General features: G+C 41.5%; 2 protein-coding genes across 14 annotated transcripts in view; both read left to right on the forward strand.

Moving 5' to 3' along the window:
• Positions 1-17,543, forward strand: pde6a (phosphodiesterase 6A, cGMP-specific, rod, alpha). Of its 3 annotated transcripts, none has more exons than XM_054791451.1 (24): positions 1-153; positions 293-623; positions 718-859; positions 3,716-3,868; positions 4,313-4,402; positions 4,500-4,640; positions 6,334-6,408; positions 7,141-7,205; positions 7,390-7,456; positions 7,898-7,945; positions 8,836-8,985; positions 9,813-9,956; positions 10,121-10,186; positions 10,298-10,444; positions 10,607-10,714; positions 10,964-11,073; positions 11,701-11,799; positions 11,832-11,996; positions 13,105-13,212; positions 13,276-13,339; positions 13,428-13,502; positions 14,546-14,629; positions 14,722-14,890; positions 15,124-17,542. In XM_054791451.1, the coding sequence occupies exons 2-24, from the start codon at positions 295-297 to the stop codon at positions 15,159-15,161; spliced, it is 2,637 nt and encodes an 878-aa protein (XP_054647426.1). In that variant the 5' UTR covers positions 1-153; positions 293-294; the 3' UTR covers positions 15,162-17,542. The 3 variants fall into 3 exon arrangements, with proteins under 3 accessions (XP_054647426.1, XP_054647427.1, XP_054647428.1); XM_054791452.1 differs by having other exon boundaries at positions 11,701-11,788; positions 11,896-11,996; positions 15,124-17,540; XM_054791453.1 differs by lacking the exon at positions 10,607-10,714 and having other exon boundaries at positions 15,124-17,543.
• LOC129189608 (plectin) overlaps positions 17,507-26,040 on the forward strand; it is a 23,040-nt gene continuing 14,506 nt past the window's right edge. For 5 of the 11 annotated variants that reach the window (XM_054791460.1, XM_054791456.1, XM_054791458.1 and 2 more), the window contains exons 1-7: positions 17,507-17,656; positions 17,757-17,914; positions 20,029-20,285; positions 20,504-20,591; positions 22,530-22,642; positions 23,507-23,653; positions 24,209-24,305. In XM_054791460.1, the coding sequence (XP_054647435.1) occupies positions 17,566-17,656; positions 17,757-17,914; positions 20,029-20,285; positions 20,504-20,591; positions 22,530-22,642; positions 23,507-23,653; positions 24,209-24,305 (951 nt within the window). In that variant the 5' untranslated portion in view covers positions 17,507-17,565. Of the gene's footprint in view, positions 17,657-17,756; positions 17,915-20,028; positions 20,286-20,503; positions 20,592-22,529; positions 22,643-23,506; positions 24,139-24,208; positions 24,353-26,040 lie in introns of those variants that run through there. The other 6 variants (XR_008572821.1, XR_008572820.1, XR_008572823.1 and 3 more) reach the window with 4 other exon arrangements.

The raw sequence follows: 26,040 nt of genomic DNA on the forward strand, positions 1-26,040 counted from the left end.
TAATCCCAGGATTGTATTTGGGCTCAGGCTTATGTGCACATGTGACGCTTTAAAGGCACCTTTGTAATCCTTTATTCTCATCCACCTGCGGACACTGTGAGGAGGACAGAGGGATTACACACGTTGCTGGAGACAATACCGCATCTTTATCAGGTACCCGTGCGGCTTTTTCTTTGGATATTCATTGTAGTTGGTTTATTCTGCGTCAAGAGTCTAACTTTTGTGAGCAAATATGGTTTCTTAGCATAAAATGCCGAATGGCATTGATTGTTTGTCTGTGACTGCTTTGCAGCCATGGTGGACGCAGCCACAGCTGAGCAGTTCCTGGACGCCAACCCGCAGTTCGCCAAGCACTACTACGACGTCAACTTCAGGCCCAAGGTGGTCTCGGACCTGCTAGACAACAACCGCAGGACGGCGGTGGACGTCAGCAAGTATCATGAGCTGAGCATGGTGGAGGAGAGCGAGGTGCTCTTCGACCTGGTGCGGGACATCCAGGACAACCTGCAGATGGAGAAGTCCGTCTTCAACCTGATGAGGCACCTCAGCTTCATGATGAGGGCCGACCGCATGAGCCTCTTCATGTACCGCCAGAGGAACGGCGTGGCCGAGCTGGCCACCAGGTTGCTAATCCCGCTATCTCCACACGGACATTCATCTCTGCTTTGGAAAAACAAACAGAAATAGAAATAATGTTGTTATGACTGCGCCCTCCAGGTTGTTTAACGTGCATAAAGATTCCGTGTTCGACGACTGCTTGGTGCAGCCTGACAGTGAAATCGTCTACCCGCTGGATTTGGGCATCGTTGGTCACGTGGCCTCCAGCAAGAAGATGGTCAACGTGCCCGATGTGTCCCAGGTACGCTAGAACCACAGTAATTATGTTGGAGATATACCTCTTTGACATGTCTCATTTATTTCATACAGTAATCTCTCATTTACCACGGTTAATTGGTTCCAGACCCGACCGTGAATTTCAGCAAAATCGGATTCCTGATTTATAAATGGAATACAGTCAAACTTGTCTATAGCGGCCACTAGAGGGAGTCTGCAAAAGTGGCTGCTATAGACAGGTGGCCTCAATAGACAGGTTCCAGTTTGAATGTTGACCAGTAGAGGAAAAAAAAGAAAAAAAAGGGAAAAAATAATAATAATAATGTTGACCAGTAGAGGGCACTGCGGACTGCTGTTAAAAGTTGTACAGCACTACTAGGCTTGTTATTATCATGGTTCATGGTTTTAATCCTGAACATGCATGAGTCAAACAGTAGCACATCACATAGTACATTTCACAATTTTGCATGTCCAAAAAGGAGTAGGAAGAAGCAAAGCTTATTTAATCCTACCCCTCATCAGTTACACATCAGTTGCAATACATTTATTCACCTCTTGTTCTTCCAAGTGTACTTTGTAGGTCTACATGACAATGTAGTGCAATCATAGCCAAGGTTTTTACTTACTAAAAGGAAGCTAGAGGCTTAATAATAACTGATAACTGATAAAATACTTCAGTTAAGTACAACCGAACTCAGTTTTGCTCCCGCTGCCGCATGCATGCTAGCATATGTTTTTTTTTTATTGTAGCGTCGCTGGGAGCACGTCCTGTTCCCAGCCTACTTTGCGGTAATGTTTTGGTGCAAATGCTCTTAAAGTTACATGTTTGACCAGGAAATAGCAAGCTCAAAAGAAGACGGCTTTTTTATGTGGAACAACTGACAGTTTGTGTGGATCTTGTGAATGATTGTGACTGAGCTAGGACTCAGTAATTAAAGTCTACACACGACGCCTTCATTGATTGAAAAACAAAACTTTTTTGTGCATGAAGCTTCTACTTGAGTTGGTAATTTGGCCGCTATATGCAGGTCAGATATTGACCAAGGGAGACAAAATGGGTGGCTGCTGGCTGCGTTGGACAGGTGACTGCTATACACAGGGTCTATAACATGTACATTTGCTGGGGGGGATTTTTCAGTGGCTGCTATAGGCAGGTGGCCCTTCTATAAAGGTGGCCGCTAAGACAGGTTTGACTGTATTTTGGTAGTTGTAGCTGTTTACGACCTTGTAAATACGCGTTTTAACATTGTTAGAGCCCTCTAGACATGAAATAACACCCCTATATTCACCTTTACACTCCTATTACCCAATAGAGTAGACATAAGATGTAATATAGACTCACACATGTTAGCAGTGGGAGAGTTCCTTGTTTCCTTTTTACTTCCTGTTCTGTACAGTACTTCCTGCAGTGGCTATTGTCTCATCAATGTATTAATCATAATAATAAGTATTATTATTATAAAATAGCGATAGACTATAAATACAACAATCAACAAAAAGTTACTAACCACACAGTTTGCACACATTCACTCTTGTTTGCGTATTTTGCCGAATGGGCCAACCGGCTCTGAGGAACAGAAAAGGTTAAGAAAATAAAATGTAAAATAAAACTAATAATAAAAGTATTCATGCGCTTAACAGAAATTGTAAATTCAACAACTTCAAAAAAGAATACAGGAGAATAATTTCATCTCGGATAATAACTGCCAAACAAAAACTGCAATCTTTGTCCACAGTGTTTAACTTAACAAAAATAGAGCACAAATGACAGAGAAAAAATGTTTTATGTGGTATTTGAAAAGTGTTGGGATAATCAAGAATAATTCATTAAAGAACTGAAATTTTAGATAACTTTAAAAAAGAAATCCAACCGCCAAGCACGCTATTTTTTAGTGTGAGAACTGCCCCTAAAAATTACATAAATCAGGGAAATCAGGTTTGTCAATGCGATTAATTAAAATTGTAAATTATTTGACTCTTGAAGAAAGAGAAGGCTAACAATGTGTCTGCGTGGCATATCTTGACCGACACTGAATTGGTTCGATCTTACATGAATCAACATTTTTTTCTGCATGCAAGCCTCGCCCATAATAATCCATAATAATCCTCTTATCTTGCATGGGTGTCACATTTGAGCTTTCCACTGAATGAATGTAAATGATCTCAATTCAATTCCATCCACGCTCATCGAATGTGAGCCTTCGTGGCCGCCAGAGGGCGACATGACGCTTCCTGCCAGGCCAATCTTCTTATCGCTAATACCGTTTGACATTTGTAAGTGTTTGCTCAGTTTGTTTGGGTTTGGAGTGCATGAAGTAAGCAGGGAGCAGCAGGCCAATCAAGTACAAAGCATTAATGTTCTCATCTTCATCATACATAAAACAAAAAAAAAAAACATGATATGGGAAAAAAAACTTGAGCAATTCCAGTGATGCTTGCTTGTGATTGGTCGGCTTTATGATGCGAAAGCGCCGAGGACGGCCTTCCCGGGGGGGACGAGGCGCCCTATTTCCATCAGTGAGGGCGAGCTGAAGGTGGAGATTATGTTCCAGAGGGATTATGTTTGGATGATTCCCTTCCAGACCTGTTTGCCCCCTCCCCTGCTGTCCTTTCTAAACTTAGCTAGTAACCACATCATTTATACCTCTGGCTGGAGTGGGAATATTTAGGTGTGTGAGTAGTCTGTCCTGAATTGGAGCGATCCCAGATTACAGCCAGAGGTCCCGCTGGAGGCCCTGTTGGCTGACTCGTTTCTCTGGCTGACTCAGCACGAGAAACGCTTGGAAGTGGAAAAGAGTGACAGCGTTTGATGTGATGGGTGAAGTTGGAAGGCTGATTGGTCCATTCTTTCTCCCCCAAACCCCCTTTCCCGCCCCTTCAGAGTCCTCACTTCAGCAAGTTTGTGGACGAGCTGACCGAGTACACCACAAAGAACGTGCTGGCCGTGCCCATCATGAACGGCAAAGACATGGTGGCCGTCATGATGGCCGTCAACAAGATGGACGCACCACACTTCACCGCCAAGGATGAAGAGGTACGCCGCCTTCGGGCCTGCATCAGTCTGTTGTGGTGAAGAGGGAGCTCAGCCGAAAGGTAAAACCTCTCAAAATGAGTTTTTTCCGTAGGGTGGCTGGGCTGTCCAGGAAAATATTGCAGTGTTCTTAGAACAAAGTCGGAATATGAGAAGAAAACGAGAAGAAAAAAGTCACAAATTAAGACAAAAAGCCTTAATGTGAGGGGAAAGAACATTTACAAGCAATAAGTCCCAAAGTTCTAAGAGAAAAAGTAATTTTATGCCGATGGTTTTTTGTCTCGGGCATCTGGTCAGGATGCCTCCCGTACGCCTCCCCGGGGAGGTGTTCAGGGTACATCAGACTGGTAGGAGGCCTCGGGGAAGACCCAGGACACGTTGGAGAGACTATGTCTCTCGACTGGTCAATGGACATTCAGGACTCATAATTCAACAATTTTCCTCCAGACCTTGAACAAGTACCTCAACTTTGCCAACCTGGTCCTGAGAGTTTTTCACCTGAGCTACCTGCACAACTGTGAGACCAGGAGGGGACAGGTGGGCGTGTCTTTTTCCTCCAACCTCCACCTCTCTGTTGGTCCCCTCACACCATGCATGTGTGTGTGTGTGCGTGTGTGTGTGTGTGTGTATCCAGGTGCTGCTGTGGTCGGCCAGCAAGGTGTTTGAGGAGCTGACGGACATCGAGAGGCAGTTCCACAAGGCCCTGTACACCGTGAGAGCCTTCCTCAACTGTGACCGCTACTCCGTGGGCCTGCTTGACATGACCAAAACAAAGGTGATTAGCATTAGCATTAGCATGAGATGCACGCCGCAATTTTGCAATCCTCTTCTTTTTAAATACATAAATGATATTGTGGCATATCAGCACACCAAGTGTACGTGCAGAACAGGTTGCATTCGTTAAGTCTAATTGTACGGGAAAAAAAGAGAAAAAAGGGAAAAAAAGGAAGAAAAAAGTATAATTGTACGGTGTATATTTGAATTGTGTGTCTGTGGGTGCTGCCGTTGTTGCGTGAGGTCAGGCTACTGGATCTCACTAAAGTCGGCGTACATCAATTAGCCTCCAGATTAAGCCTGTCACGATAATCGAACACAAAAAAAAGGATACTGGTGGATAATTATGACGCCCTGCATAAATTGACATGTGTGTTCCATCTGCTCGTCTCTCTGTGCCACACCGCCTGGATGACAAGAGGGTTCACTCTGCATCTGTCTGTGCGCATCGCTTCTGTAGTGGAATGAACGGAGAGAGTGAGCCCTCATCTCATTCGGCCTCTTTGTGGAGGCGGTGCTGCTGGTGAGTGGATACAGAGTGCTAGCAGTCAGCCTCGTGAGGCAGCATACTCTAACATGAATGAAGGCACAGAAGCGATGGATTCTGAGGCGAGTGCCACAGCCGACATTCTGACGACCGACACGGACAGTTTAAAAAAAACACCGATGGGGGCATCGGAGCCTTCGACCTGACAATCAGCGCTTACTGAGGCGTTTGGTCGGCAAATACCGTATAAACAAAATGATGCAAAATGGTGTCGCTTGCTACATTGCAAAAGAAATGCAACCATTCAGTGCGGTTATGTGGCATATATGGAATACAGTGGCGATTGCTCTAAGACTGCAAGGGAAGCTCAGCTCAATCGGAGACGTTACCGATCCCCAGCGACTTTGTCTTTGTTAAAAACGACTAGCGTTGCGTTTGTCCCCCCGTCACGACCACTCACACTCACAGCCGGCCACACAGTAGCCTCGCGCGACAGCTCCAGCTGCTAGCAAGCGGCACGTCATGGCACATAATATGAATGTTGTCGAACGGATTTTCACGAAACCATTTGATAGTTTACCAGATCAAAGGGCTCAAGTCTTACACCCACAACACAATGGGCCAAGGCCATTTGAGCAGTCTAGCTCTGCTGGCCATTAAGGAGGACACTGGTCAAGTCCCTGGAAAAGACGGCTAGTTGGTACGACAAGGTCACAGATCATTTTCTTGAAAAGGAACGGAGGATAGGATTTACATGTAAATAAATAAACACATTTATGATGTAGGCCAGAAAAAAATTAGCTTCCCCTCCTTGAATGACCAGCAGCCTCCACTGATTGATAAAAAAATAAATTAGACATTTTACATACAGGCAATGTCTGTGAGCTTGAGTGCCACCTGGTGGTTCAAATGTGAATTACACCTCATGACAATAATTAATTAAAAAATGGTTAAAAAAAATTTGGCGATAACGTCGATTATCGACGATAATTTTGTAGCACAATTATCGACCAGCAAAATCAGGCCTACTCCAGATTATCGAAACAGCATCCAGTGCATGTTTCCAAGTTAGATGTTGGAACTTCACAGCTGCACTGCTGAGTGACAGCAGGGGGCATCAGCCCCTCAGTTTTGACATTTGTTAGTTCATGGGTGCAATAATGCAAACTGTGTGTGTGTGTGTGTGTGTGTGTGTGTGTGTGTGTAGGAGTTCTTTGACCTCTGGCCCGTCTTGATGGGGGAAGTTCCTCCATACGACGGACCCAAAACCCCTGATGGCAGGGTGAGTCAGAACCTGTAGATCAGGGGTGTCCAAAGTGTGTCCCAGGGGCCATTTGTGGCCTGCAACTTGTTTTTTATTGCCCCATTGCATATATAGGTATTTTTAATGGATTATTAATGAGATATATTGTGTGATATTACACTAACTAGTGTAATATCACTAAATAGTTTAGCATACATTGACCTGCATTGGATTGGTTTTAGCATCTTTAATGCAGAAGATGTCTTAATTTCCATTCAGTATTTTGCATGTATATCAATACATATCAGTTTAAATACCATCCTGCCCTGTTCGTGTGCCAGTGTGTCTATGTCCCCTTTTTGTGTCTTAGTTCCTGTTTTGAGTCTCTTATTTTATATTTAGTTCCTCCTTGCTTTGCCCTGTTCTGTGTTTTCCTGCTTTGCGTTTATCACTCACACCTGTTTCTAATTTCAGTTACACCTCAGTTTAGTTCAGGTGCGTGCTTTGTCCTTTGCTGGCTCACTGTGCTTCGTGCCAGCTAGTTTTGTTTCCCTGCTGCTGCATTGCGACAGTTGTTAAAAACATACTTTTACCTGCACTCGGGTCTCTGTGCCGTTGCCACGCAATGCCAAAGCCAAAATGTAACACTGTCCGGTGCAACTGGCGTTTTCGTCAGTGGTGACTTCCAGCATATGTATGACCCTAGACATGCAGTCATGTGACTCTCTGTGTTGGTCTGTGATTGGCTCTCATATCTTTGTGCGTTTCCAGGAAATTATCTTCTACAAAATCATTGACTACATTCTCCACGGCAAAGAGGACATCAAAGTCATCCCGTGAGACCCACTTGCTCTCTCACACGCACACACACACACTAGACGTCTTGGGATGTAGGAAGAAAGATGACGTAACGGACGAGACAAAAACAAAACATGTTTAGAAGCACACATGATCTTTCTTTTACGGGCCGCCACAAATAAATGAACGTATGGCAAACATTTTGTTGTTGTTTGCGTGCAGGAATCCTCCGGCAGATCATTGGGCTCTGGTCAGCGGCTTGCCAACATACGTAGCAGAAAACGGACTGGTCAGAACATGTTTCCATTCTTTTTTTATTCTTCCTTCTTTCAGTTCCTCCCTCATACTCTTAAAGTCTGTTGCTTATAATATTTCACCTTAATACACATTTTTCACACTAGCATTTAAATACAAATAACATCCATCCATAAAAATATTCAACTGCATTTAAATAATGCATTTTTTTACATTTCCATGTGCAGCGTGTCAAATCTGTTTTTAAAAAACATACAAATATTTATTACTAAAAACATAAATACATTATTAATAATAATCACACGCAATAGAACCACTAGACACTTGTTTGTGTATAATAATATATGGATATACTTGTTTAAAACACTTGACCTTTATTCCTATTTTATTCTTATTTGTACTCTTTATGAACGTGGCTGCTGTGATGACGTTATTATTATTATTATTTTTTTTATGTTTTCCTTTTTTCCAACAGATTTGCAACATAATGAACGCCGCCGAGGATGAATTTTTCGACTTTCAGGTGAGGCCGCTTTCACCTGAACATGCACGTGATCATCGTGCACCGCCTGCGACATCCGCACACTCGCACGACCCCAACCGCTTTTACCATGTCAGTATGTGTGGTGGAACGACGGAACGGGTGGGGAACAGGAGTCAAACAACGTGCTAATATCAGACACTTTGAGAAACGTATGGCGTCTGATAATAAATGATTTACAATTATTTCTTAAAAGTATATATATTTATCCTGAATTTATCATGACTCAAGTCAAGTCTACATCCTGCATTTATTTATAATAAATACATAATAAATAACTCTATTACTTATCATATAAGACATATTTATAACAAATACATCAATAATTATAATAGACGGGTATATTAAATATATTAATATAATATATATAATGAATATACCATATATAAATAATAAATAATACATATGTCTACATTTTTGTCAGTATTTTACTTCTTACTACTTTATTAATTAATTTATCTTTGCTTCCTTTTTTATCTTAATGTAATTTCTTTTTATTTTTGTAATTCTTTTGTTATTATTACATTTATTTTGCTTATGTATGCATGTATGTATTTATTTTAACGCCTTTCCCCAACTATCTATTATTCTTTTTTTCTCCCAATTAAGTTTAAGTAAGTTGTTTAATGGCTGGACAGGACAAAAAAAACAAACACTAAACAACACAGGAAGTGAACAAACTACCAGTATTTGTTGAAGCATTGACAAGGGCTAGGATGAAACAACAACAAAAAGTCATTTTTACTCATTCTTTGAAGACCTCTCTTCTCCTCGTACCAAAGAATCCAATTACCAACACATGTATTGTTACAACCCTACTTAACACACAAATACGTGTGTTTTTATTTGCGTGTGTGCGTGTGTGTACACAGAAAGAACCTCTGGATGAGTCTGGCTGGACCGTGCGGAACGTTCTGTCCATGCCCATCGTCAACAAGAAGGAGGAGATTGTGGGCGTGGCCACATTCTACAACAGGAAAGACGGGAAGCCTTTTGATGAAATGGATGAAACACTGATGGAGGTGCAGTGTGTGTGTGTGTGTGCGTGTGTGCGTGCATGTGCAGAAGGCCACATAAAGAGAATGGAAGAATGCTGGGGACTACTTTGATATTCTTTGCCTTTTACCCATTTATTCCAAACCACCCAGAATAGTTTATGGATTAAAAAATGTACTTTTTTTTATTACTTTGATCAATGTTTGCGTCTACAAAGAAGACTACAGTAGAAGTGTCAGCAAACGGTCAACAGATTTGAACAGTACTTTGAAAATATTGATAATGACAATAAGAACGTGATATCCTTGACAGTGTTTCCCATAGGACTGCAATCTATCTGTGGCAGGGAGGAGACGGCATCGTCATCATCTAATTTGCATGCCATTTTATGAACATTCGGAGAGACAAAGTGAGCAAAAAAACAAAATGAGCAGAAAACCAAATATATTTAGAAATACACTTGAGCTTTCTGACCCCCCCGTGAATGCGTTTAACCCGCTGCTCGCTGAGAAGAGCAATACGTGCGTTCATGTTAGCTTCTCCAAAAGTGTCCAAAAGTGTCCAAAAAGACCAGCATACGTTTTTTTTTAAAAAGGGTCAATAAAAAGCAGTCCACACTTTGGACAGCCTTGATTTCAAGTATGCACAGAGGTTTTTTGGTGTTTCTTCACAGGAACGTCAGCATCTCGTCAAAACAAAATGCTCCCTTTCACCTTTTGAGCTTTAATTTAGGATACCTGATATCGTCATTGCTCAGTCTCGGTGCAAGAATCCTATTTCTCAGTTGCTCGTCATCTTTCCAGCACAAACGTTCCTTTAAGTCCATCTTGTCATCTTCTGACCCCTCCTCCAGTCTCTGACTCAGTTCCTGGGCTGGTCGGTGCTGAACACGGACACCTACGACAAGATGAACAAGCTGGAGAACAGGAAGGACATCTTCCAGGACATGGTGCTCTACCACGTCAAGTGTCGCAAGGATGAAATCCAGAACGTGCTGGTTAGTCAGCACGACATCCCCACCACATGGTCTCATGATGAAGATCAGCTACAGTTTTTGTCTCCATCGAAGCTCCGCCAAGGCTGCACCGCACCAAACGTGCCACGCATCCACTGACCTCAGATCAGATCATCAAGTCAGCTGATTGATGTTTCCCTCCTCAGAACACCCGCGAGAGATGGGGGAAGGAACCGGACGAGTGTGAAGAGGAGGAGCTGGAGGAGATCCTGGTGAGCAACAACACAAACATTTGTAACGCATGTACAAAAAATATGTGATGCATTTATGTACACTTAAATATACACAAACATTTGTACGTGAGGATTTGTTTGTCCTTTCAGTCGGAAGTTCTTCCCAAGACCAAGAAAGTGGAGATCCTGGAGTTTCACTTCTGTGACTTTGAGCACAGCGAGTTGGACCTGGTCAAGTGCGGCATCAAGATGTACTACGAGCTCAAAGTGGTTGACAAGTTTCACATCCCCAGAGAGGTTGCATCATCATTTGTTTACATTTTATTCATCACAAAACTTACAAAAAGATGGCTGCAGGGACAGGGTGTCCACTGCAGAACATGTTTATTTTTTTATTCTTGTAAAAATAAAATAAGCGTGCGTGTGCGTGCGCGTGTGCGTGTGCGTGTGCGTGTGTAGGTCCTGGTGAGGTTCATGTACTCCCTCAGTAAAGGCTACAGGCAGATCACCTACCATAACTGGAGACATGGATTCAACGTTGGACAGACAATGTTTACTCTGCTCATGGTATCTGTTGACTTTCAAATAATAAATTCCTCATTTCATTTTCCTATAGGAAGCGATGCAAATAGAAGTAGTCTGTTCCAGGGTCAAACTGTGGCCATCATTGAAGCGTTATTGGAAGTACAGACAATGTTTTTGGCTACATTTCATTCTTTGCTGTCCTACAAGTGTAAAGAGAGGTTCACCGCTGTGTAACACAACTGTAAATTCCCGTCATTAAGTTCACGAGGTCACCGGGTGTCTTGCGCTCAGACAGGCGACCTGAAGCGTTACTACACGGACCTGGAGTGCATGGCCATGGTGACCGCCGGCTTCTGTCACGACATCGACCACCGAGGCACCAACAACCTCTACCAGATGAAGTGAGTGTCTGCCCTCACGACTGCAAATCTTCACGTGTCCATCATGACCATCACGTGCATGGTCCGGCATGCACACTCCAAAAGCGTTCAGTGGGGCCAGATAAAATGGCTAAGTTGGCAACACTGAAAAATAGCCGCTGAAATAAAAGAGTCCATTCTCTTTTTGAAATAAACATAGAACGAGTAAAATGTGGTCTTCAATCTTAATCAGGCTGCACTCAAGGTAGTCCCTCTGCAGCCGGGTTAGCGCCGATAGCTCGTCCATCTTGTCGGGGAGAGATCTCACGTTCCCCATGATGACAGAATATCCGTAGCTGCGCACTTGCTTAAGCGGTCGGTATGGTACAAAAAACAATAAGAAAGTACAAATAAAGCGCTATTAAACGCGGACCTTTTGAGCTTTAATTTAGGATACCTAATATCCTAAATATCCTAATCCTATTATGATGCCATCTACTGTACAGAGTTGGAATGACAAGCTACAGCCAACGACAGTCCCACTATAATGTCTTTATTTATAAGCGAGGGCCAACAGGTAGCACCAACTCTGTGTGTGGTCGTCCCAAAATCTTCATGTGTGTCTGCGTGTGCGTGTGTGTGTGTGTGTGTTTGCATGTGCACGTGCAGGTCTGGAAATCCTCTGGCAAAACTTCACGGCTCGTCCATCTTGGAAAGGCACCATCTTGAATTTGGCAAGACACTGCTGAGAGATGAGGCATGTTGTAGCACACACACACACACACACACACACACACACACACACACACACACACACACATTCATGTAAAAGTGTTTTTATTACGTACGCGTCCCGCTTTTCAGTCGTTGAACATCTACCAGAATCTGAACCGCCGCCAACACGACATCGTCATCCACCTCATGGACATCGCCATCATCGCCACGGACCTGGCGCTCTACTTCAAGTCAGTAGATGCAACAACTTTCAATGTTCCTTTGTAACGCCGTGTGATTGGTTATGACAGGGGGGGTCCAAAGTGGGGTCCGGGGGCCATTTCCAGACTGCGGCACTTTCTAAAAATAGAATTTAATAAAAAAAAAAAACTAAAAGAAAGAAACTGCAAAAATGGAAACATCTGCATTAATTTTGCAAGAATAAAGTCAAAACATGAAGAGAGAAAAGTAACTGTAAATTTTCAGAGGAAAAATAACTTCATTTTAGTAGCATTAAGTTAAAATATTTTAAAAAAAGGAATTGTTTTTTAAAGTCGTAACAGTATGAGAAACAAAATAATAAAGTTGTAATTTTTAGAAATGTAGGTTGTGGAAAAAGTTAGAATGTTACTAGAATAAGGTCTAAATATTATGGGAATAAATTACGAGAAGAAAACTTACAAGAAGGAAGTTGAGATAGTTGGGGGGGGAAAAAAACAGCAATGGGAAATAAAAACAGCTGTAATTTTACGAGAATAAAGCCAAAATATTATGAGATATATTATATGCAAATATTCTAATGAGAAAAGAAGTTGCAATTTACCACGAACAAACTTGTAATATTATGAGGAAATATAATGTCATAAAGTTGGAAATATTATTATTTAATATTATTATTTAAGTCATAATATTATGAGAAACACATTTTGGGAAAATTACTGTAGGTTGGGCAAAAGGTTATAATATTATCAGAATAAAGTCATAATGTTATGTGGGAAAAATATTGCAAAGACTATTTAAGAAGAAAGTTGAAATATTTGGGGGGCAAAAAACAGCAAAAATGGGGAAAAAACAGCAGAAGAGTGAAGTTGATATTAATAATAGGCTTTTTTCACCTGTGGCCCTCACTGGAAAAACCTTTGGCCCCCCCGGGTTATGATTTATCATTGGCATGAATAGCATTACATAGCATTCGCCACCTTTGGAAATGTTATTTGTGCGGCTCGTAGCACAGCACTATCGCACTTCTTTCCTCTTAAAGGGCCGCACACGCACACCGTTATCACCGCATGATGAATGAATATCATCCTGAGACCGCGCACACGTACACTTGACGTTGCTGTGTGTGTTTGTCGGCAGGAAGAGGACCATGTTCCAGAAGATCGTGGACCAGTCCAAGACCTACGAGAACTGGAACGACTGGACCAAGTACATGATGCTGGAGACCACGCGCAAGGAGATCGTCATGTAAGCAAGCGCGAAACGCACACATCCTGCGTCTTACACGAGTAAGCCGCGTCTTCCTCGCAGGGCGATGATGATGACGGCCTGCGACCTGTCGGCCATCGCCAAGCCCTGGGAGATCCAGAGCAAGGTGTGTGAGATGAACAGCGGGTCGACAGAAGGGGATTCTGATGAGTTGCGAAATGCGGCTGGTTATTTATTTCCCTCCCCGCCTGCAGGTGGCGCTGTCTGTCGCTGCTGAGTTTTGGGAGCAAGGAGACCTGGAGAGGACCGTCCTGGAACAACAACCCATTGTAAGCCTCACATGCATCCTGTTTGCTTTACACCGGGGGTGTCCAAATTGCAGGCAGGGGGGACTTGTTTTGTTTTTTTGGCAACACAATCTAAAAATATAATTTACCAAGAAAAGCTTAAGTGGAGGACTTCAAGTATCTCTGAGGTGGCTCGAGCATCTAGTCTGGATGCCTCCCGGACGCCTCCCTGGTGAGGTGTTCCAGGCATGCCCAGCCGGGACAAGGCCCCGGGGCAGACCTAGGACACGCTGGAGGGATTATGTCTCACAGCTGGCCTGGGAACGCCTTGGTGTCCTCCCGGTGGAGCTGGAGGAGGTGGCCGGGGACCGGTAGGTCTGGACTTCCCTACTGAGACTGCTGCCCCCACGACCTGGACCCGGATAAGCAGAAGACAATTCATTGTAATTGTAAGAATAAAGTCAAGATATTAAGTGAAAAAAGTTGAGAAAAAGTAAGAATAACGTCGTAACATTAAGAGGAAAAATAACGTCATTTATCAGCATAAACCGGAAATATTAAAGAAATGTTAGGAGAAACAAACAAAACGGATGAAGTTGCAATTTTTGGAAAATTTGGTTTCGGAAAAAGTTTCTTTAATCTTACAAGAATACAGTCAATATTACAAGAAAAAGAATGTTGAAATAATAAAGGAAAAAAACATCAGAAATGGAAAAAACTGCTGTAATTTCACAAGAATAAAGTCAAAATATCCAAAGAAAAAGTCCTATTCTAATGAGAAAAAAAGTATTTATTACGTATATATTATATATAACCTATATATTATCAGGAAAAATAACGTTATTTTTGTCGTAATATTATGAGAAACAAACAAAACAAAATAAAGTTGCAATGTTTGGAAAATTAGCTTGTTGGGAAAAAGGTTGTAATATTTTGGGAATAAAGTCATAAAATTCCCAAAAGAAAATTGACCAACATTATTTGTGAAGAAAGTAGTAAAGAAGAATGCAGTAAAAATGGGGAAAAATGGAGCAAAGAGTGAAGTTGATATTCCATTTTTTTTCTTGTTTTTTTCTGTCCTCCAGCCGATGATGGACAGAAACAAAGCAGACGAGCTTCCAAAGCTCCAGTGTGGCTTCATCGACTTTGTCTGCTCGTTCGTTTACAAGGTAAGATCAACGGTTCACTTTGAACCGACTCAAACGCCACTCACTCGGGACGCAAGCGAGCGGCGTAGTCCAATGGCGGGTTCGTGGCGCAGGAGTTCAGCCGTTTCCACGTGGAGATCACGCCCATGCTGGACCGCCTGATGAACAACAGGAAGGAGTGGAACGCTCTGAAGGAGGAGCACGACGCCAAGATGGCCGTCATCGAGGCGGCCAGGAAGGCCAAGGAGGAGGCGGCGGGGAAGGCCGCTGCCGCCAGACAAGGTGGGAGAGGACGTTTCAGCCAAACGGTGTAACTCCTCTGACAACTAAACGTACACTGTGTCTCAATTTGTGCACTTCTGTACTTAAAACTCCTTGGTGAGTGCGCAGTGATGGACACTTACCACAGTATGCTTACTGAAGCGCACTGACGGAAGTATTCCATTTGAGACACAGTGAGGGAGATCTTTCCAGAAGAGAGGACGTCTAATTTGTTTTTTTCTTTCTTCCTGCAGCGAGTGCGGCCCAGTCAAAGACATGTGCTCTCAGCTAGCGTGGCGCCATCTACTGTACCATAAAGATTAGTCTGCCTGTAACTTTACTGTATCGTCAGGATACCACAACTATTCCATATGATTACACTCACTGTATCAATAATACATCCTAAAATAAGGACTAGTGTACCTCTAGTATGCACTAAACATTAGGCTGTGTTCAAAGGATTGGGTCACGTTGTATAGTTGCAGCTTTGTGCACTTTATTTAGTTATTGAAATATACTGTATTTATACCTGCTTACCAAAGAGTAGTAAATGATGCTATTTTCATAATGAAACATCTTTGTTGTATTCTGGCATATTTAAGACTTTAAAGACTACATTCTACGACATGCTACATTCAACAAGCTACATTTAACTAGTTGCTACATTCATCTAGATGCTACATTTAACTAGTTGCTACATTCAACAAGGTGCTACATTTAACTAGATGCTACATTTAACTAGGTGCTACATTTAACTAGATGCTACATTTAGGTGCTACATTTAACTAGGTGCTACATTTAACTAGATGCTACATTTAAGTAGATGCTACATTTAGGTGCTACATTTCACCAGGTGCTACATTTAACTAGATGCGACATTCAACTAGGTGCTAAATTCAACTAGATGCTACATTTCACATCGATGATACATTTAACTAGATGCTACATTCAACAAGGTGCTACATTTAACTTGATGCTACATTCATTTTGATACTACATTCAACTAGATGCTACATTAAACTATGTGCTACAATTGCCAAGGTGCTACATTCAACCATGTGGTACATTCATCTAGGTGCTATGTTCAACTAGATGCTACATTCACCAAGGTGCTACATTCAACTAGATGCTACATTCAACAAGGTGCTGCATTCAGCTAGGTGCTATATTCAACTAGATGCTACATTCAACAAGGTGCTGCATTCAGCTAGGTGCTATATTCAACTAGATGCTACATTAAACTATGTGCTACATTCACAAAGATGCTACATTAAACTAGATGCTACATTAAACTATGTGCTACATTCACAAAGATGCTACATTAAACTAGGTGCTACATTTAACTAGATGCTACATTTAAGTAGATGCTACATTTAGGTGCTACATTTCACCAGGTGCTACATTTAACTAGATGCGACATTCAACTAGGTGCTAAATTCAACTAGATGCTACATTTCACATCGATGATACATTTAACTAGATGCTACATTCAACAAGGTGCTACATTTAACTTGATGCTACATTCATTTTGATACTACATTCAACTAGATGCTACATTAAACTATGTGCTACAATTGCCAAGGTGCTACATTCAACCATGTGGTACATTCATCTAGGTGCTATGTTCAACTAGATGCTACATTCACCAAGGTGCTACATTCAACTAGATGCTACATTCAACAAGGTGCTGCATTCAGCTAGGTGCTATATTCAACTAGATGCTACATTCAACAAGGTGCTGCATTCAGCTAGGTGCTATATTCAACTAGATGCTACATTAAACTATGTGCTACATTCACAAAGATGCTACATTAAACTAGATGCTACATTAAACTATGTGCTACATTCACAAAGATGCTACATTAAACTAGGTGCTACATTCAACTATGTGGTACATTCAACAAGGTGCTATGTTCAACTAGCTGCTACATTCACCAAGGTGCTACATTAAACTAGGTGCTACATGACACAAGATGGTTTTTATGGGTGTGGCCATTATTCACGGTTGGCCCTTCCCCCCGGGGTGTCTTGGAAGCCCCACGAATAGCGAGGATCACTTGACCCAAAAACACACATTAGTGAAAATAAATTTAGGAGAGAGCTGAAAAACGTCAATCACGCCACGCGAGTATCAGTCTGACACGGATCCAACCCTTGATGCTTTGGACCTTACTTCATTGGCTTTAGAGGCGTCTCAACACTGGTCTTACTTCTTCTTTTGCAAGGCGTAGGTGAGAACATAGCTCAACTTGACAGGCTTATTGCCATGAAAGCAGATGTTTGCATCAACAGTTGTTGTTTTGCAGCGTAAAGACACAGTGAAGTAGTATACAGGTGTGGTGTTGCACGTGTGACTCACTAAAATGTGTTCTTACCTGCCGCTGGTATTTTCCTCGGGCGTGTAGTTTACTTTTATTAAAGTGGTTTTGTTGCTGTAAATCCACCATGCAGCCCGCATGCTCAACACAACATGCCCCATTTGCAAAAGTCACTAAGATCTTAACCAATCGTATTTAAAGAAGGAAGAAACGTGGCGTCTCTGGGCTGAGACGCGGCTTGTGTTTTGACAACAACCATAGGGATTAACGCTGCAACTGTCTGCATGTGCATTTGTTTGACCACTCTTGGAACACCACACCCTTCTTACTAAGACTCACGGGAAGGCGCTGGAAGGTTTAGAGTAAAAAGAGGGCACCATGAGGAGGTTTTTCCGAGCGCAGAGGGACGAGGACTACAGCCAGATCCAGTATCTGACTGCCAAGTGCACCCGTTTGGCTCGTGACAAAGGTAAGTGGAACACCTACAATTCCATGCATGCGGCCTATTTTCACACCCTTCATCCAGAAGTGTTGACTTTCATGCCGTCAAAGTGCTGCTGTGCTTGCAGCCCTGTCGGACAGAGAGGTTCTGGTGTCCAGAGAGCGGGAGAAGAAGCTGCAGAATGACTTCCAAACTGCGGCGGCTCAACTTTTCCACCTGGAGAAGACAAACTCAGAGCTCAGGCGGACACAGGAGCACCTGGTCGCCACCATCCATCGGCAGCAGGTGAGGACGGGACATTTATTTGCATAACAAAACCCCGTGCACGTGCACGTTCATGTGCACGTTCATTTTTGCTACATTTTTTCTTTTTTCTACAAAAATAGGGGACTTAGGACAGAACCTTGGGGTACTCCGCATGAAATGTGCATGTAAAGCAGGGGTGTCCAAACTTTTCCCAGTGAGGGCCACGTAGTGAAAAATGAAAGGATGCAACTTTGGATATTTTGTAAAGCAACACATGTAGATATGCTAACAAAAAAAACGCGTCTCAGCTTTGTCACGGAGGTGAGAAAGCTTATTATGAACTCATTCAATACTAAAGACGTTTTTTTAAACCCGAACGCTCGCTCCGTTTTTTTGCGCGAGAGGCAAAAAGAGGTGAAGACGCCAGAGCACAATAGGTGACTATTCAAGCAGTTTTAAGCCATAAAAACGGCCACAAGGTGGCAGCAGTGCATTTAATAAGAGCTCGGCATGGATCTTTTGCATGTGTTAACACGCTCGACAGCAAGGAGGACGTGAGAGAGCGTGGAGGAGCGTAGTGTGCAGACGCTACACCTTACGCATTGTAGGGAAATTTTTACACATTCACACAATTTAGTTAGTATCAAATTTGCTCTTTTTTTCCTCATTTTGCTGGGGGGGGGTTTCCAAATATTTCAACTTCCTTCTTAAATAATCTTTTTGTCAATTTTCTACTCGCAAAATTATGATTTTATTCCCATAACGTTAGAACATTTCCCCCCAACCTCATTTTCCAAAAATGACAACTTAATTTTGTTTTGGTTATCTCTCACAATATTACAACTTTTAAAAAAAAACAAACAAACAAACCAAAAAAAACATGTCTTTTTTTCTTGTAATATTTCAGCTCCTTGCAGTTAAAATTACATTATTTTTCCTCATAATATTCCGAGTTTATTCTCAGAAAATTGCAACTTTTTTCTCATTAAAATCTGAGATTTTAACTCTAAAATTACAGCTGTTTTTTCCATTTTTGCTGTTGTTTTTTTTCTAATTTCTCAAACATTTGCACTTGTTTCTTGTGAATTTCATTTTCATAATTTTGCCTTTATTCCCATAATATTTTTGACTTTATTCTTGTAACATGACAGCTTTTTCCGCAACATAATTTTCCAAAAATTACAACTTTATTTTGTGGTTTGTTTTTCATTTTTTGTCATTTTTAATTTAATATGTAAAGTTTATGTTCCTAAAATACCATTATTTTTTCCTTGTGTTATTAAAATTTTACAAAAGTATATAAAATTATGACTTTTTCTTGTTAAATTACAATTTTTTTCTCTTAATTTTTTGACTTTATTCTTGTAAAATGAGTGCTGATTTTTCAATTTTGTTGTTTTCTTTTCTCTTTCTTGTTAAATTCTATTTTTAGAATGTGCCGTGGGCCAATAAAAAAAAAATGTAAAAAAAACGCCGCACGGCCCAAATTGCCCCCGGGCCGCACGTTGGACACCCCTGGTGTAGAATAACTATGTATTTCAATTATTTACTTACAATTGTGATATTTTATTGATATTTTTAATTCAATTATTCAGATGAATAATAACATAATGGGTTATAATTACATTTTAATAATATAGAAAATTGTAATATTAAAACAATAACAATAATATATTAAAAAAAGAAAAATGATATGGCATTTTTATTATTCTCTTTTTCATACTTGCGATAACAAACACAAAACAAACAAAAAGCAAACACAACAATGTACAGGTACCTACTGTGTGTGTGCTAATCACAGCGGGTGCGTGTGCCAGGAAGTGCAGTGTTCATGCTGAGCTCTTGACAGCAAATATTCACAACATTTTCAGGATAACGTTTGCATTAGCAGAAGAAGCAGCAGCCAGATTAAATAAACATGTCTTTGACACAAACCCAAGTTAGAATTCTTTTATTTTATGATTGGTTCATGATGTATTGTACTCTTCACTTGTTTTCATTGCGGGGGTGCTCTTATAAACATTTGACAGGAATTTGCTTGGCTGACTCAGTCCTTCCTGGCATCAACAAACTTCACGTGTCACGTTGAGGCTTGCCATGAGCTCATTAGGCTGATGTTTGGATCTACCTGACATATATCTGTGCCTTCATAGGAGCTGGTGGAGAGCTTGCAGCGTCGTGCGCTTCTTCTGGTGGAGGAAAGCGAGCGGGACGCGGAGCTGCTGCGTCAGGTGGCTTCGGAGCTCCTGTGCCTTCAGAGCACCGAGGTGCAGCTGCAGGGCCTGGTGGAGGAGCTGCATGTGGAGGCCCGGCGCGCAGGCAAAGCGGATGACGGCCTCGGGGCGGAGCTGGACGCCGAGGCCCACTGCAGAGATGCGCTGACAGAGAGCCTCCTGGCAGAGCTGCAAAGGTGAAAAGGGATGATCCCTGCATGTGATCACGTTCCTCCACGTTCCGTGCAGATGCTCCAACTGGAGGAAAACACAGAAAAATCAACATTAATGCAGCACTCACTGCAAGATGAGAGCAATTAGCACTGGCAGGAAAATAACCCTGAAACGTAACGCTTATTTGAGGCTCAAAACCCAAAGTGTCCTTTTCAAAAATGGAATTATTGTCCTCTGACAGGAAGACGGTGGAGTTAGAAGAGCTTCGGGTCGCCAACAAGATGCTCGTGGAGGAACTGAAGGCTTCACGCGTTGCACATGAAGAGCAGGCGAGTCAGCCACCACAAAAATATAAAAATAACAATCGATGAAAGGCAGGGTTGTTTATTTTGGGCCCATAAAGCCTAAAATGAGCATTGTTTTCACTATTATCGATATTAAGACAGTATTTCTGTATTTTATTAAATGATGCAGGTGTACCTAATGATGTGGCCCTTAGGTTTCTACCATATAATGTAAATACACATACTGTATTACTATACAGTAAGAACTATGGAATGTATCATGTAGGCCAATAATACCTTAAAAAAGCCTATTGTTTCATTAGTACTTTCTATGTAAAGTCAAATAGAAGCAGAATAGTTGTCGCCCGTGTGCTGTATTTCTGGACTAGACAGACAAATGGAACCATAAAATATATTCAGCGTTTCATCTAAAAGATTATTTTTGCCCTATAAAACTTCAAAAGTTCTCATTATCATTCATATAATTGTGGAATTTTGGGATTGTGGGGGCTTGTGCAGGTGTACATACTACTGTCGCTGTTAGATTCTTATCGTATCGATACAAATATTACTATAATATATCATGCATTTAATCTTACACATGATGTGGGCCCAGAATGCCTACAAAAGTGAGCATCATTTTTCATATAAAAGCAGAATCTTTGTAGGGGGGGGGGGGGGGGGGGGGGGGTTGTGCAGGTGTTGCCCGTACATTTCTGGAATATAACCATAAAATATATCCTGCATTTCATGAATACATTATTTTAGACTAATACAACCGAAAATGCTCATTATTATTCATGTATTGGTCAACTTTGGGGATTTGGCGGGAGTGGTGCAGGTGTACCTGAAGTTGAGGCCCTTGGATTTCCATGATATGAATACAAATGTTACTATAAGAAATATGAAATGCATTTAATCCTACAAATTAAGCAAGCCCATAACACCAAAAAAAAAGGAAGCATTATTTTTCATGACTTTCTATATAAAAGTAGAATCTTTGTATTTTTGGGATTGTGCAAGTGTTGCCCATACATTTCTGGGATATACAGACAAATATAACCATAAAATACATCATGCATTTCATCTAAGATATTATTTTTGGCCTTCAACGCCTCAAGGATCTCATTATTATTCATGTAATTGTGGAATTTTGGTATTTTGGAGGGGTTGTGCAGGTGTACTTAATGTTATGGCCCGTAGGTTCTTATCATATAAATGCAAATTCTGTACTACAGTACGGAATATGAAACGTATCACGCATTTAATCATTATGTGGGTCTATAATGCCTAATTACTTACCACAATATTTGTATTTTCCGGGATTGTGCATGTGTTACCCGTGCTTTTCTTACATATACATGCAAATATAATATTGAAAATATCAGACACGTCATGTAAGACATTATTTTTGGTCTACAAAACCTTAAAAAAACGCGATTATTATCTATATAAAGGGATCATTTGGAGTGTACCTAATGTGGCCCTTGGGTTTGTATCATATAGACACAAATATGACTGTAAGAACTTTGATATTTAATGGAACACGTTATTATAGCCTTAAAGGATATACGGACGGTGTAATGCCCCGCAGTGCCGCCTTTGTCCAGCAGAGGTCAGCATTGTCCACACAGTCATCTTGCAGCTGGCAGCGTCTTACGTTGCGTGAGGTTATTTGTCTTTGTCAACATCGAAGCCAATTTCCTCCACAAATGATGAACATTAGGAATCAGGGAAATCGTGAAATTCTTCTCTGTCACGAGTTTTTTCTATTTTGTTGTTGTTTTTTTCAACTAAATTTACACTCGAGTTGGAGGAATCCACCAAAGCAGTTCATCAAAGCGTGACGGCTCCAAAGTCTACACAATCTTTCTTTGTACGCACACACATCCAAGTGCATTAAAAGCCTAATGAGAACACATCGTTCTATTTGATACATGTCACGGCCGGTGCAGGTATTCATGCTAAGTGATGTCTGTGAAGGTGAAGGCTCTGCAGGGGCAGAACGAGAGCGGCGTGAAGAAGCTCCAGGAAACGTTGGAGCAATTGGAGCGGCTGTGTCAGCAACAACGCTACTGGATGGCACACATCAGGAGGTGAGCCGCAAAACACTCGGTTCAAAGTTCATCACCCGCACACGTTCAATGGGGCGATACTGCAAGTTTTGGTATCCATCCGATTCCAAGCGAATACAGGACCAGTTTCTCAGATACCGATACTTTTGACTGAATATTGTTCAAGATCATTCAATGATTTTGTGATTATTATTATTTTTTTTTAGAATGAAACACAGGACAAAGACTTTAGGCATACTATATAATACGATGCTAATGCTTGTTGCATTGACACAATCTTAATTAAAGCTGCAAGCAGCGTTGAACGGGCCTTCGACGCACCGATTATGATCAAGATCACCTGACGTTAACGTTAAAATTCTTGTGGCAAACAAAGTTTGCCCCCTGCCCAAAAGGCATAGGCTGTCATCGTCCGTCTGTCTAGTATTCGTGATTTGATTTGGGATTATTCGGCCACAGCCCCGAGGAGGAGTTTGTCAAAATATGAACCCTGATTATGGCTCATAATGGCCAAGTTTCCTGATTGTTTGTGAACATGGGTTCTTGTGGCTTTTTTGTGGGTCCTGTCATGGCTGATGTCTCCACCAAATCCGGATGGCGCTACTGCCGGAGTTTTGGGGTTGACATACTTCCAAGTTTTGGTCAGTTTTCATGCAAGAAAGAAGCAGTTGGCAATGCTAGCTCTTGTTAGTCACAGTCTTAATTAAAGCTGCAAGCAGCATCGAACGGGTTCTCGACCCCCTCATGCAATTTCGGGTTCAGGTGTTAGCTAGGTGAGTTTTCATGCATGTTAAGGCCCCCCAAAATGTGAGGAAACACACAAAACAATAATGCTCAATGCTCATGCGCTCGCTTCTCGGGCCTGATTAAAAGTGTACTCGCCAGGTTCAAAGACCGCCTGATGGAGGAGAGAGAAGCTCTGCTGCAGCAAGTCCGCACGCTGGAGAGAGAGGCAGGAGACCGGAAGAAGTCACGTGATCGCTGTCGGCAAAAGACCCAACGTCGCCCCCTGCAGGATGCTGGCTCTCATAGGTTAGACAATGGCATGAGTCCATTCATGGAAGCAGGCATCAGCAAACTATGGCCAGTGAAGACTTGTAATCCGGACCAAATGATTTTTTCAAGCCGTTAAAGCGGCACCTCAGATGAGGCGAGGCGTTGATGCAAAGCAGAGTGGGGTTCTTGAACTTGGGTGGCAAAGAGGAACGAAGAAGCAAACTTTAAATGACAAAACTCTGCGGAAAAGTCATATTTTGCCGTTTCTTGTCATGTTTCACCGTGATTTTTTTTTAGTGTTCAGAAACGCAAAACCACAAAGTTTCCAAAGTGCAAACAACTGATTGAATGACAATTTTACAGCTTAAAAATATCGACCTGCTAGTCAGTTTGCCCACCCCTTTGGTAAAGACAGTGAGGGGGCGGCATGGCGCAGTGGCCGTCTCCCAACCTGAAGGTTGCGGGTTTGAACCTCCACGTCGAAGTGCCCTTGGGCAAGACAGTTGCTGCATCATCAGTGGGTAAATGTGCTACACAAGTGAAAGACCATTTTTTCACCAAAGACCGTTGAAATCTGTGCGTCGTCTGTAGAGGCGTGTCCTCGTGGGACGCCGATGAAGAGGCGGAGCTGGACCCTGAGGAGATGACGCCACAGATCACGGACGACGAGGCGCACCGTGTGAAGGAGGTAGGATGCTATGCTATCTCGATGCTAGGTGCCAGATAAAAAACAATACTACAGTCAAACCTCGGTTTTTCAACATGCTGGTTTTCGAATGATTTAGTTTTTGGCGAAAATCTTGCCTCAGTTCTCGAACAAAAATGTGCGTAACAAACTCGTGTTTTACCTCTTGACATGTCCAATCTTGTGGTATTAATGAAGATGTGGACAGATTATTTACATTTTTGGGTGTCTGGAATGGATTCCAGCAATCCAGGGGTTTCCAAAGTGTGGCCCCAGGGGCTGTTTGCAGCCCCAGCTTGTTTTTTATTGGCCCGCAGCACATTGGAGAAATAAAATGAAACCAAAAAAAACCTAGAAAACCACGAGCAAAAAGAAATATGTAAGCTGAAATGTTGATACCAATAACGAATAATAAAACAAAAGGTTTTTTTTTTTTAGACTTTTTACAAAATTCAAAAATACATAAAAATATCAAAGTGCCCCCCCTGCATCTTTTGATTTTCAGTGTGCAGCCCTTGGTGGAAACTGTTTCATGATTGCATGTGGCCTATTATTAGTCAAAATTAATTTAAGAACATTTTACATATCTTTTGCCAAAATGAAGCATTTTCAAGCATAAAAATGGATAAGCAAAGTGAAATACAGCATTCAGAAGACGCATTCAAAGACGTTGTGATGATCTGTAGTATTCTACGCTGGTCACTAGGTGTCAGTAATGTTACATTGATGAGACAATGGCCACCACAAGAAGTACTGTACAGAACAGGAAGTAAAAAAGGAACAACAACAAGGATGCTAACATAACATGTGAGCCTTTTTATATCTTATTTTCTTTTATTATGTCTACTATATTGGGTAATAGGAGTGTGAAAGTGACTGTAGGGGTGTTATTTCATGTCAAGAGGGCTCTGATACTATTAAAATCTGTATTTAGAAGTTCATAAAGAACTATTTTGTGTCTTATATGTCTTATTTTCCCTTATTATGTCTACTATGTTGGGTAATAGGAGTGTAAAGGTGACTATAGGGGTGTTGTTTCATGTCTAGACAGCTCAGATAATGTTAAAACCTGTATTTAGAAGGCCATAAACAGTTTTTTTCTGTCTTACCTGTCTTATTTTGTTTACTATATTAGGTAGTAGAAGATAAAGGTGACTATAAGGGTGTTATTTCATGTCTAGAGGGCTCAGATAATGTTAAAACCCGTATTTAGAAGGCCATAAACAGGTTTTTTGTGTCCTATATTTCTTATTTCCGCTTATTATGTCTACTATATTGGGCAATAGGGGACTATAGGAGTGTTATTTCATGTTTAGAGGGCACTAATAAAGTTAAGAAACTGCATTTAGAAGGTGGTAAACAGATTTTTAATGCTCTACCAAAATATTCCATTTATAAATCAGGAATGTTTTGCGGAAATTGACTTATCATGGCGGGTTTAGAACCGACTTCCAATGGGAAAAATTGCTTTGAATTCTGTATGTTTCGGTTTTGGAACTATTTAGTACCAAAAACTCTCCTCTTTCCTCTTGGAAATTGTCAACTTTTGTCCTTGACGGTCTTCAGCTGGTCTATTTTTGGACAGTGAGGACCCTCGTTCCCGTGTAAGAACCCCAAAAGCCGAGCTGTGTTTTCCTCATTAGGAGAAGATGGCCACCTGGAAGACTTGTAACAATAAGAGAAGGACATTTGACTTGGAAAAACCTTCAAGAAATCATATGAAAACATGGTGGATGGC

This window comes from Dunckerocampus dactyliophorus, chromosome 11 (assembly GCF_027744805.1).
Source record: "Dunckerocampus dactyliophorus isolate RoL2022-P2 chromosome 11, RoL_Ddac_1.1, whole genome shotgun sequence".
Lineage (NCBI taxonomy): Eukaryota > Metazoa > Chordata > Actinopteri > Syngnathiformes > Syngnathidae > Dunckerocampus > Dunckerocampus dactyliophorus.

What these genes read in the sequence shown, in the direction of transcription:
- pde6a (XM_054791451.1), top strand. Translation starts at nt 295, where the DNA reads ATGGTGGACGCAGCCACAGCTGAGCAGTTCCTGGACGCCAACCCGCAG. An exon ending in GAGGACATCAAAGTCATCCC is followed by an intron (nt 7,206 to 7,389) that starts GTGAGACCCACT and finishes GTTTGCGTGCAG; the next exon opens with GAATCCTCCGGCAGATCATT. An exon ending in AGAGATGAGGCATGTTGTAG is followed by an intron (nt 11,800 to 11,831) that starts CACACACACACA and finishes CACACACACACA; the next exon opens with CACACACACACACACACACA.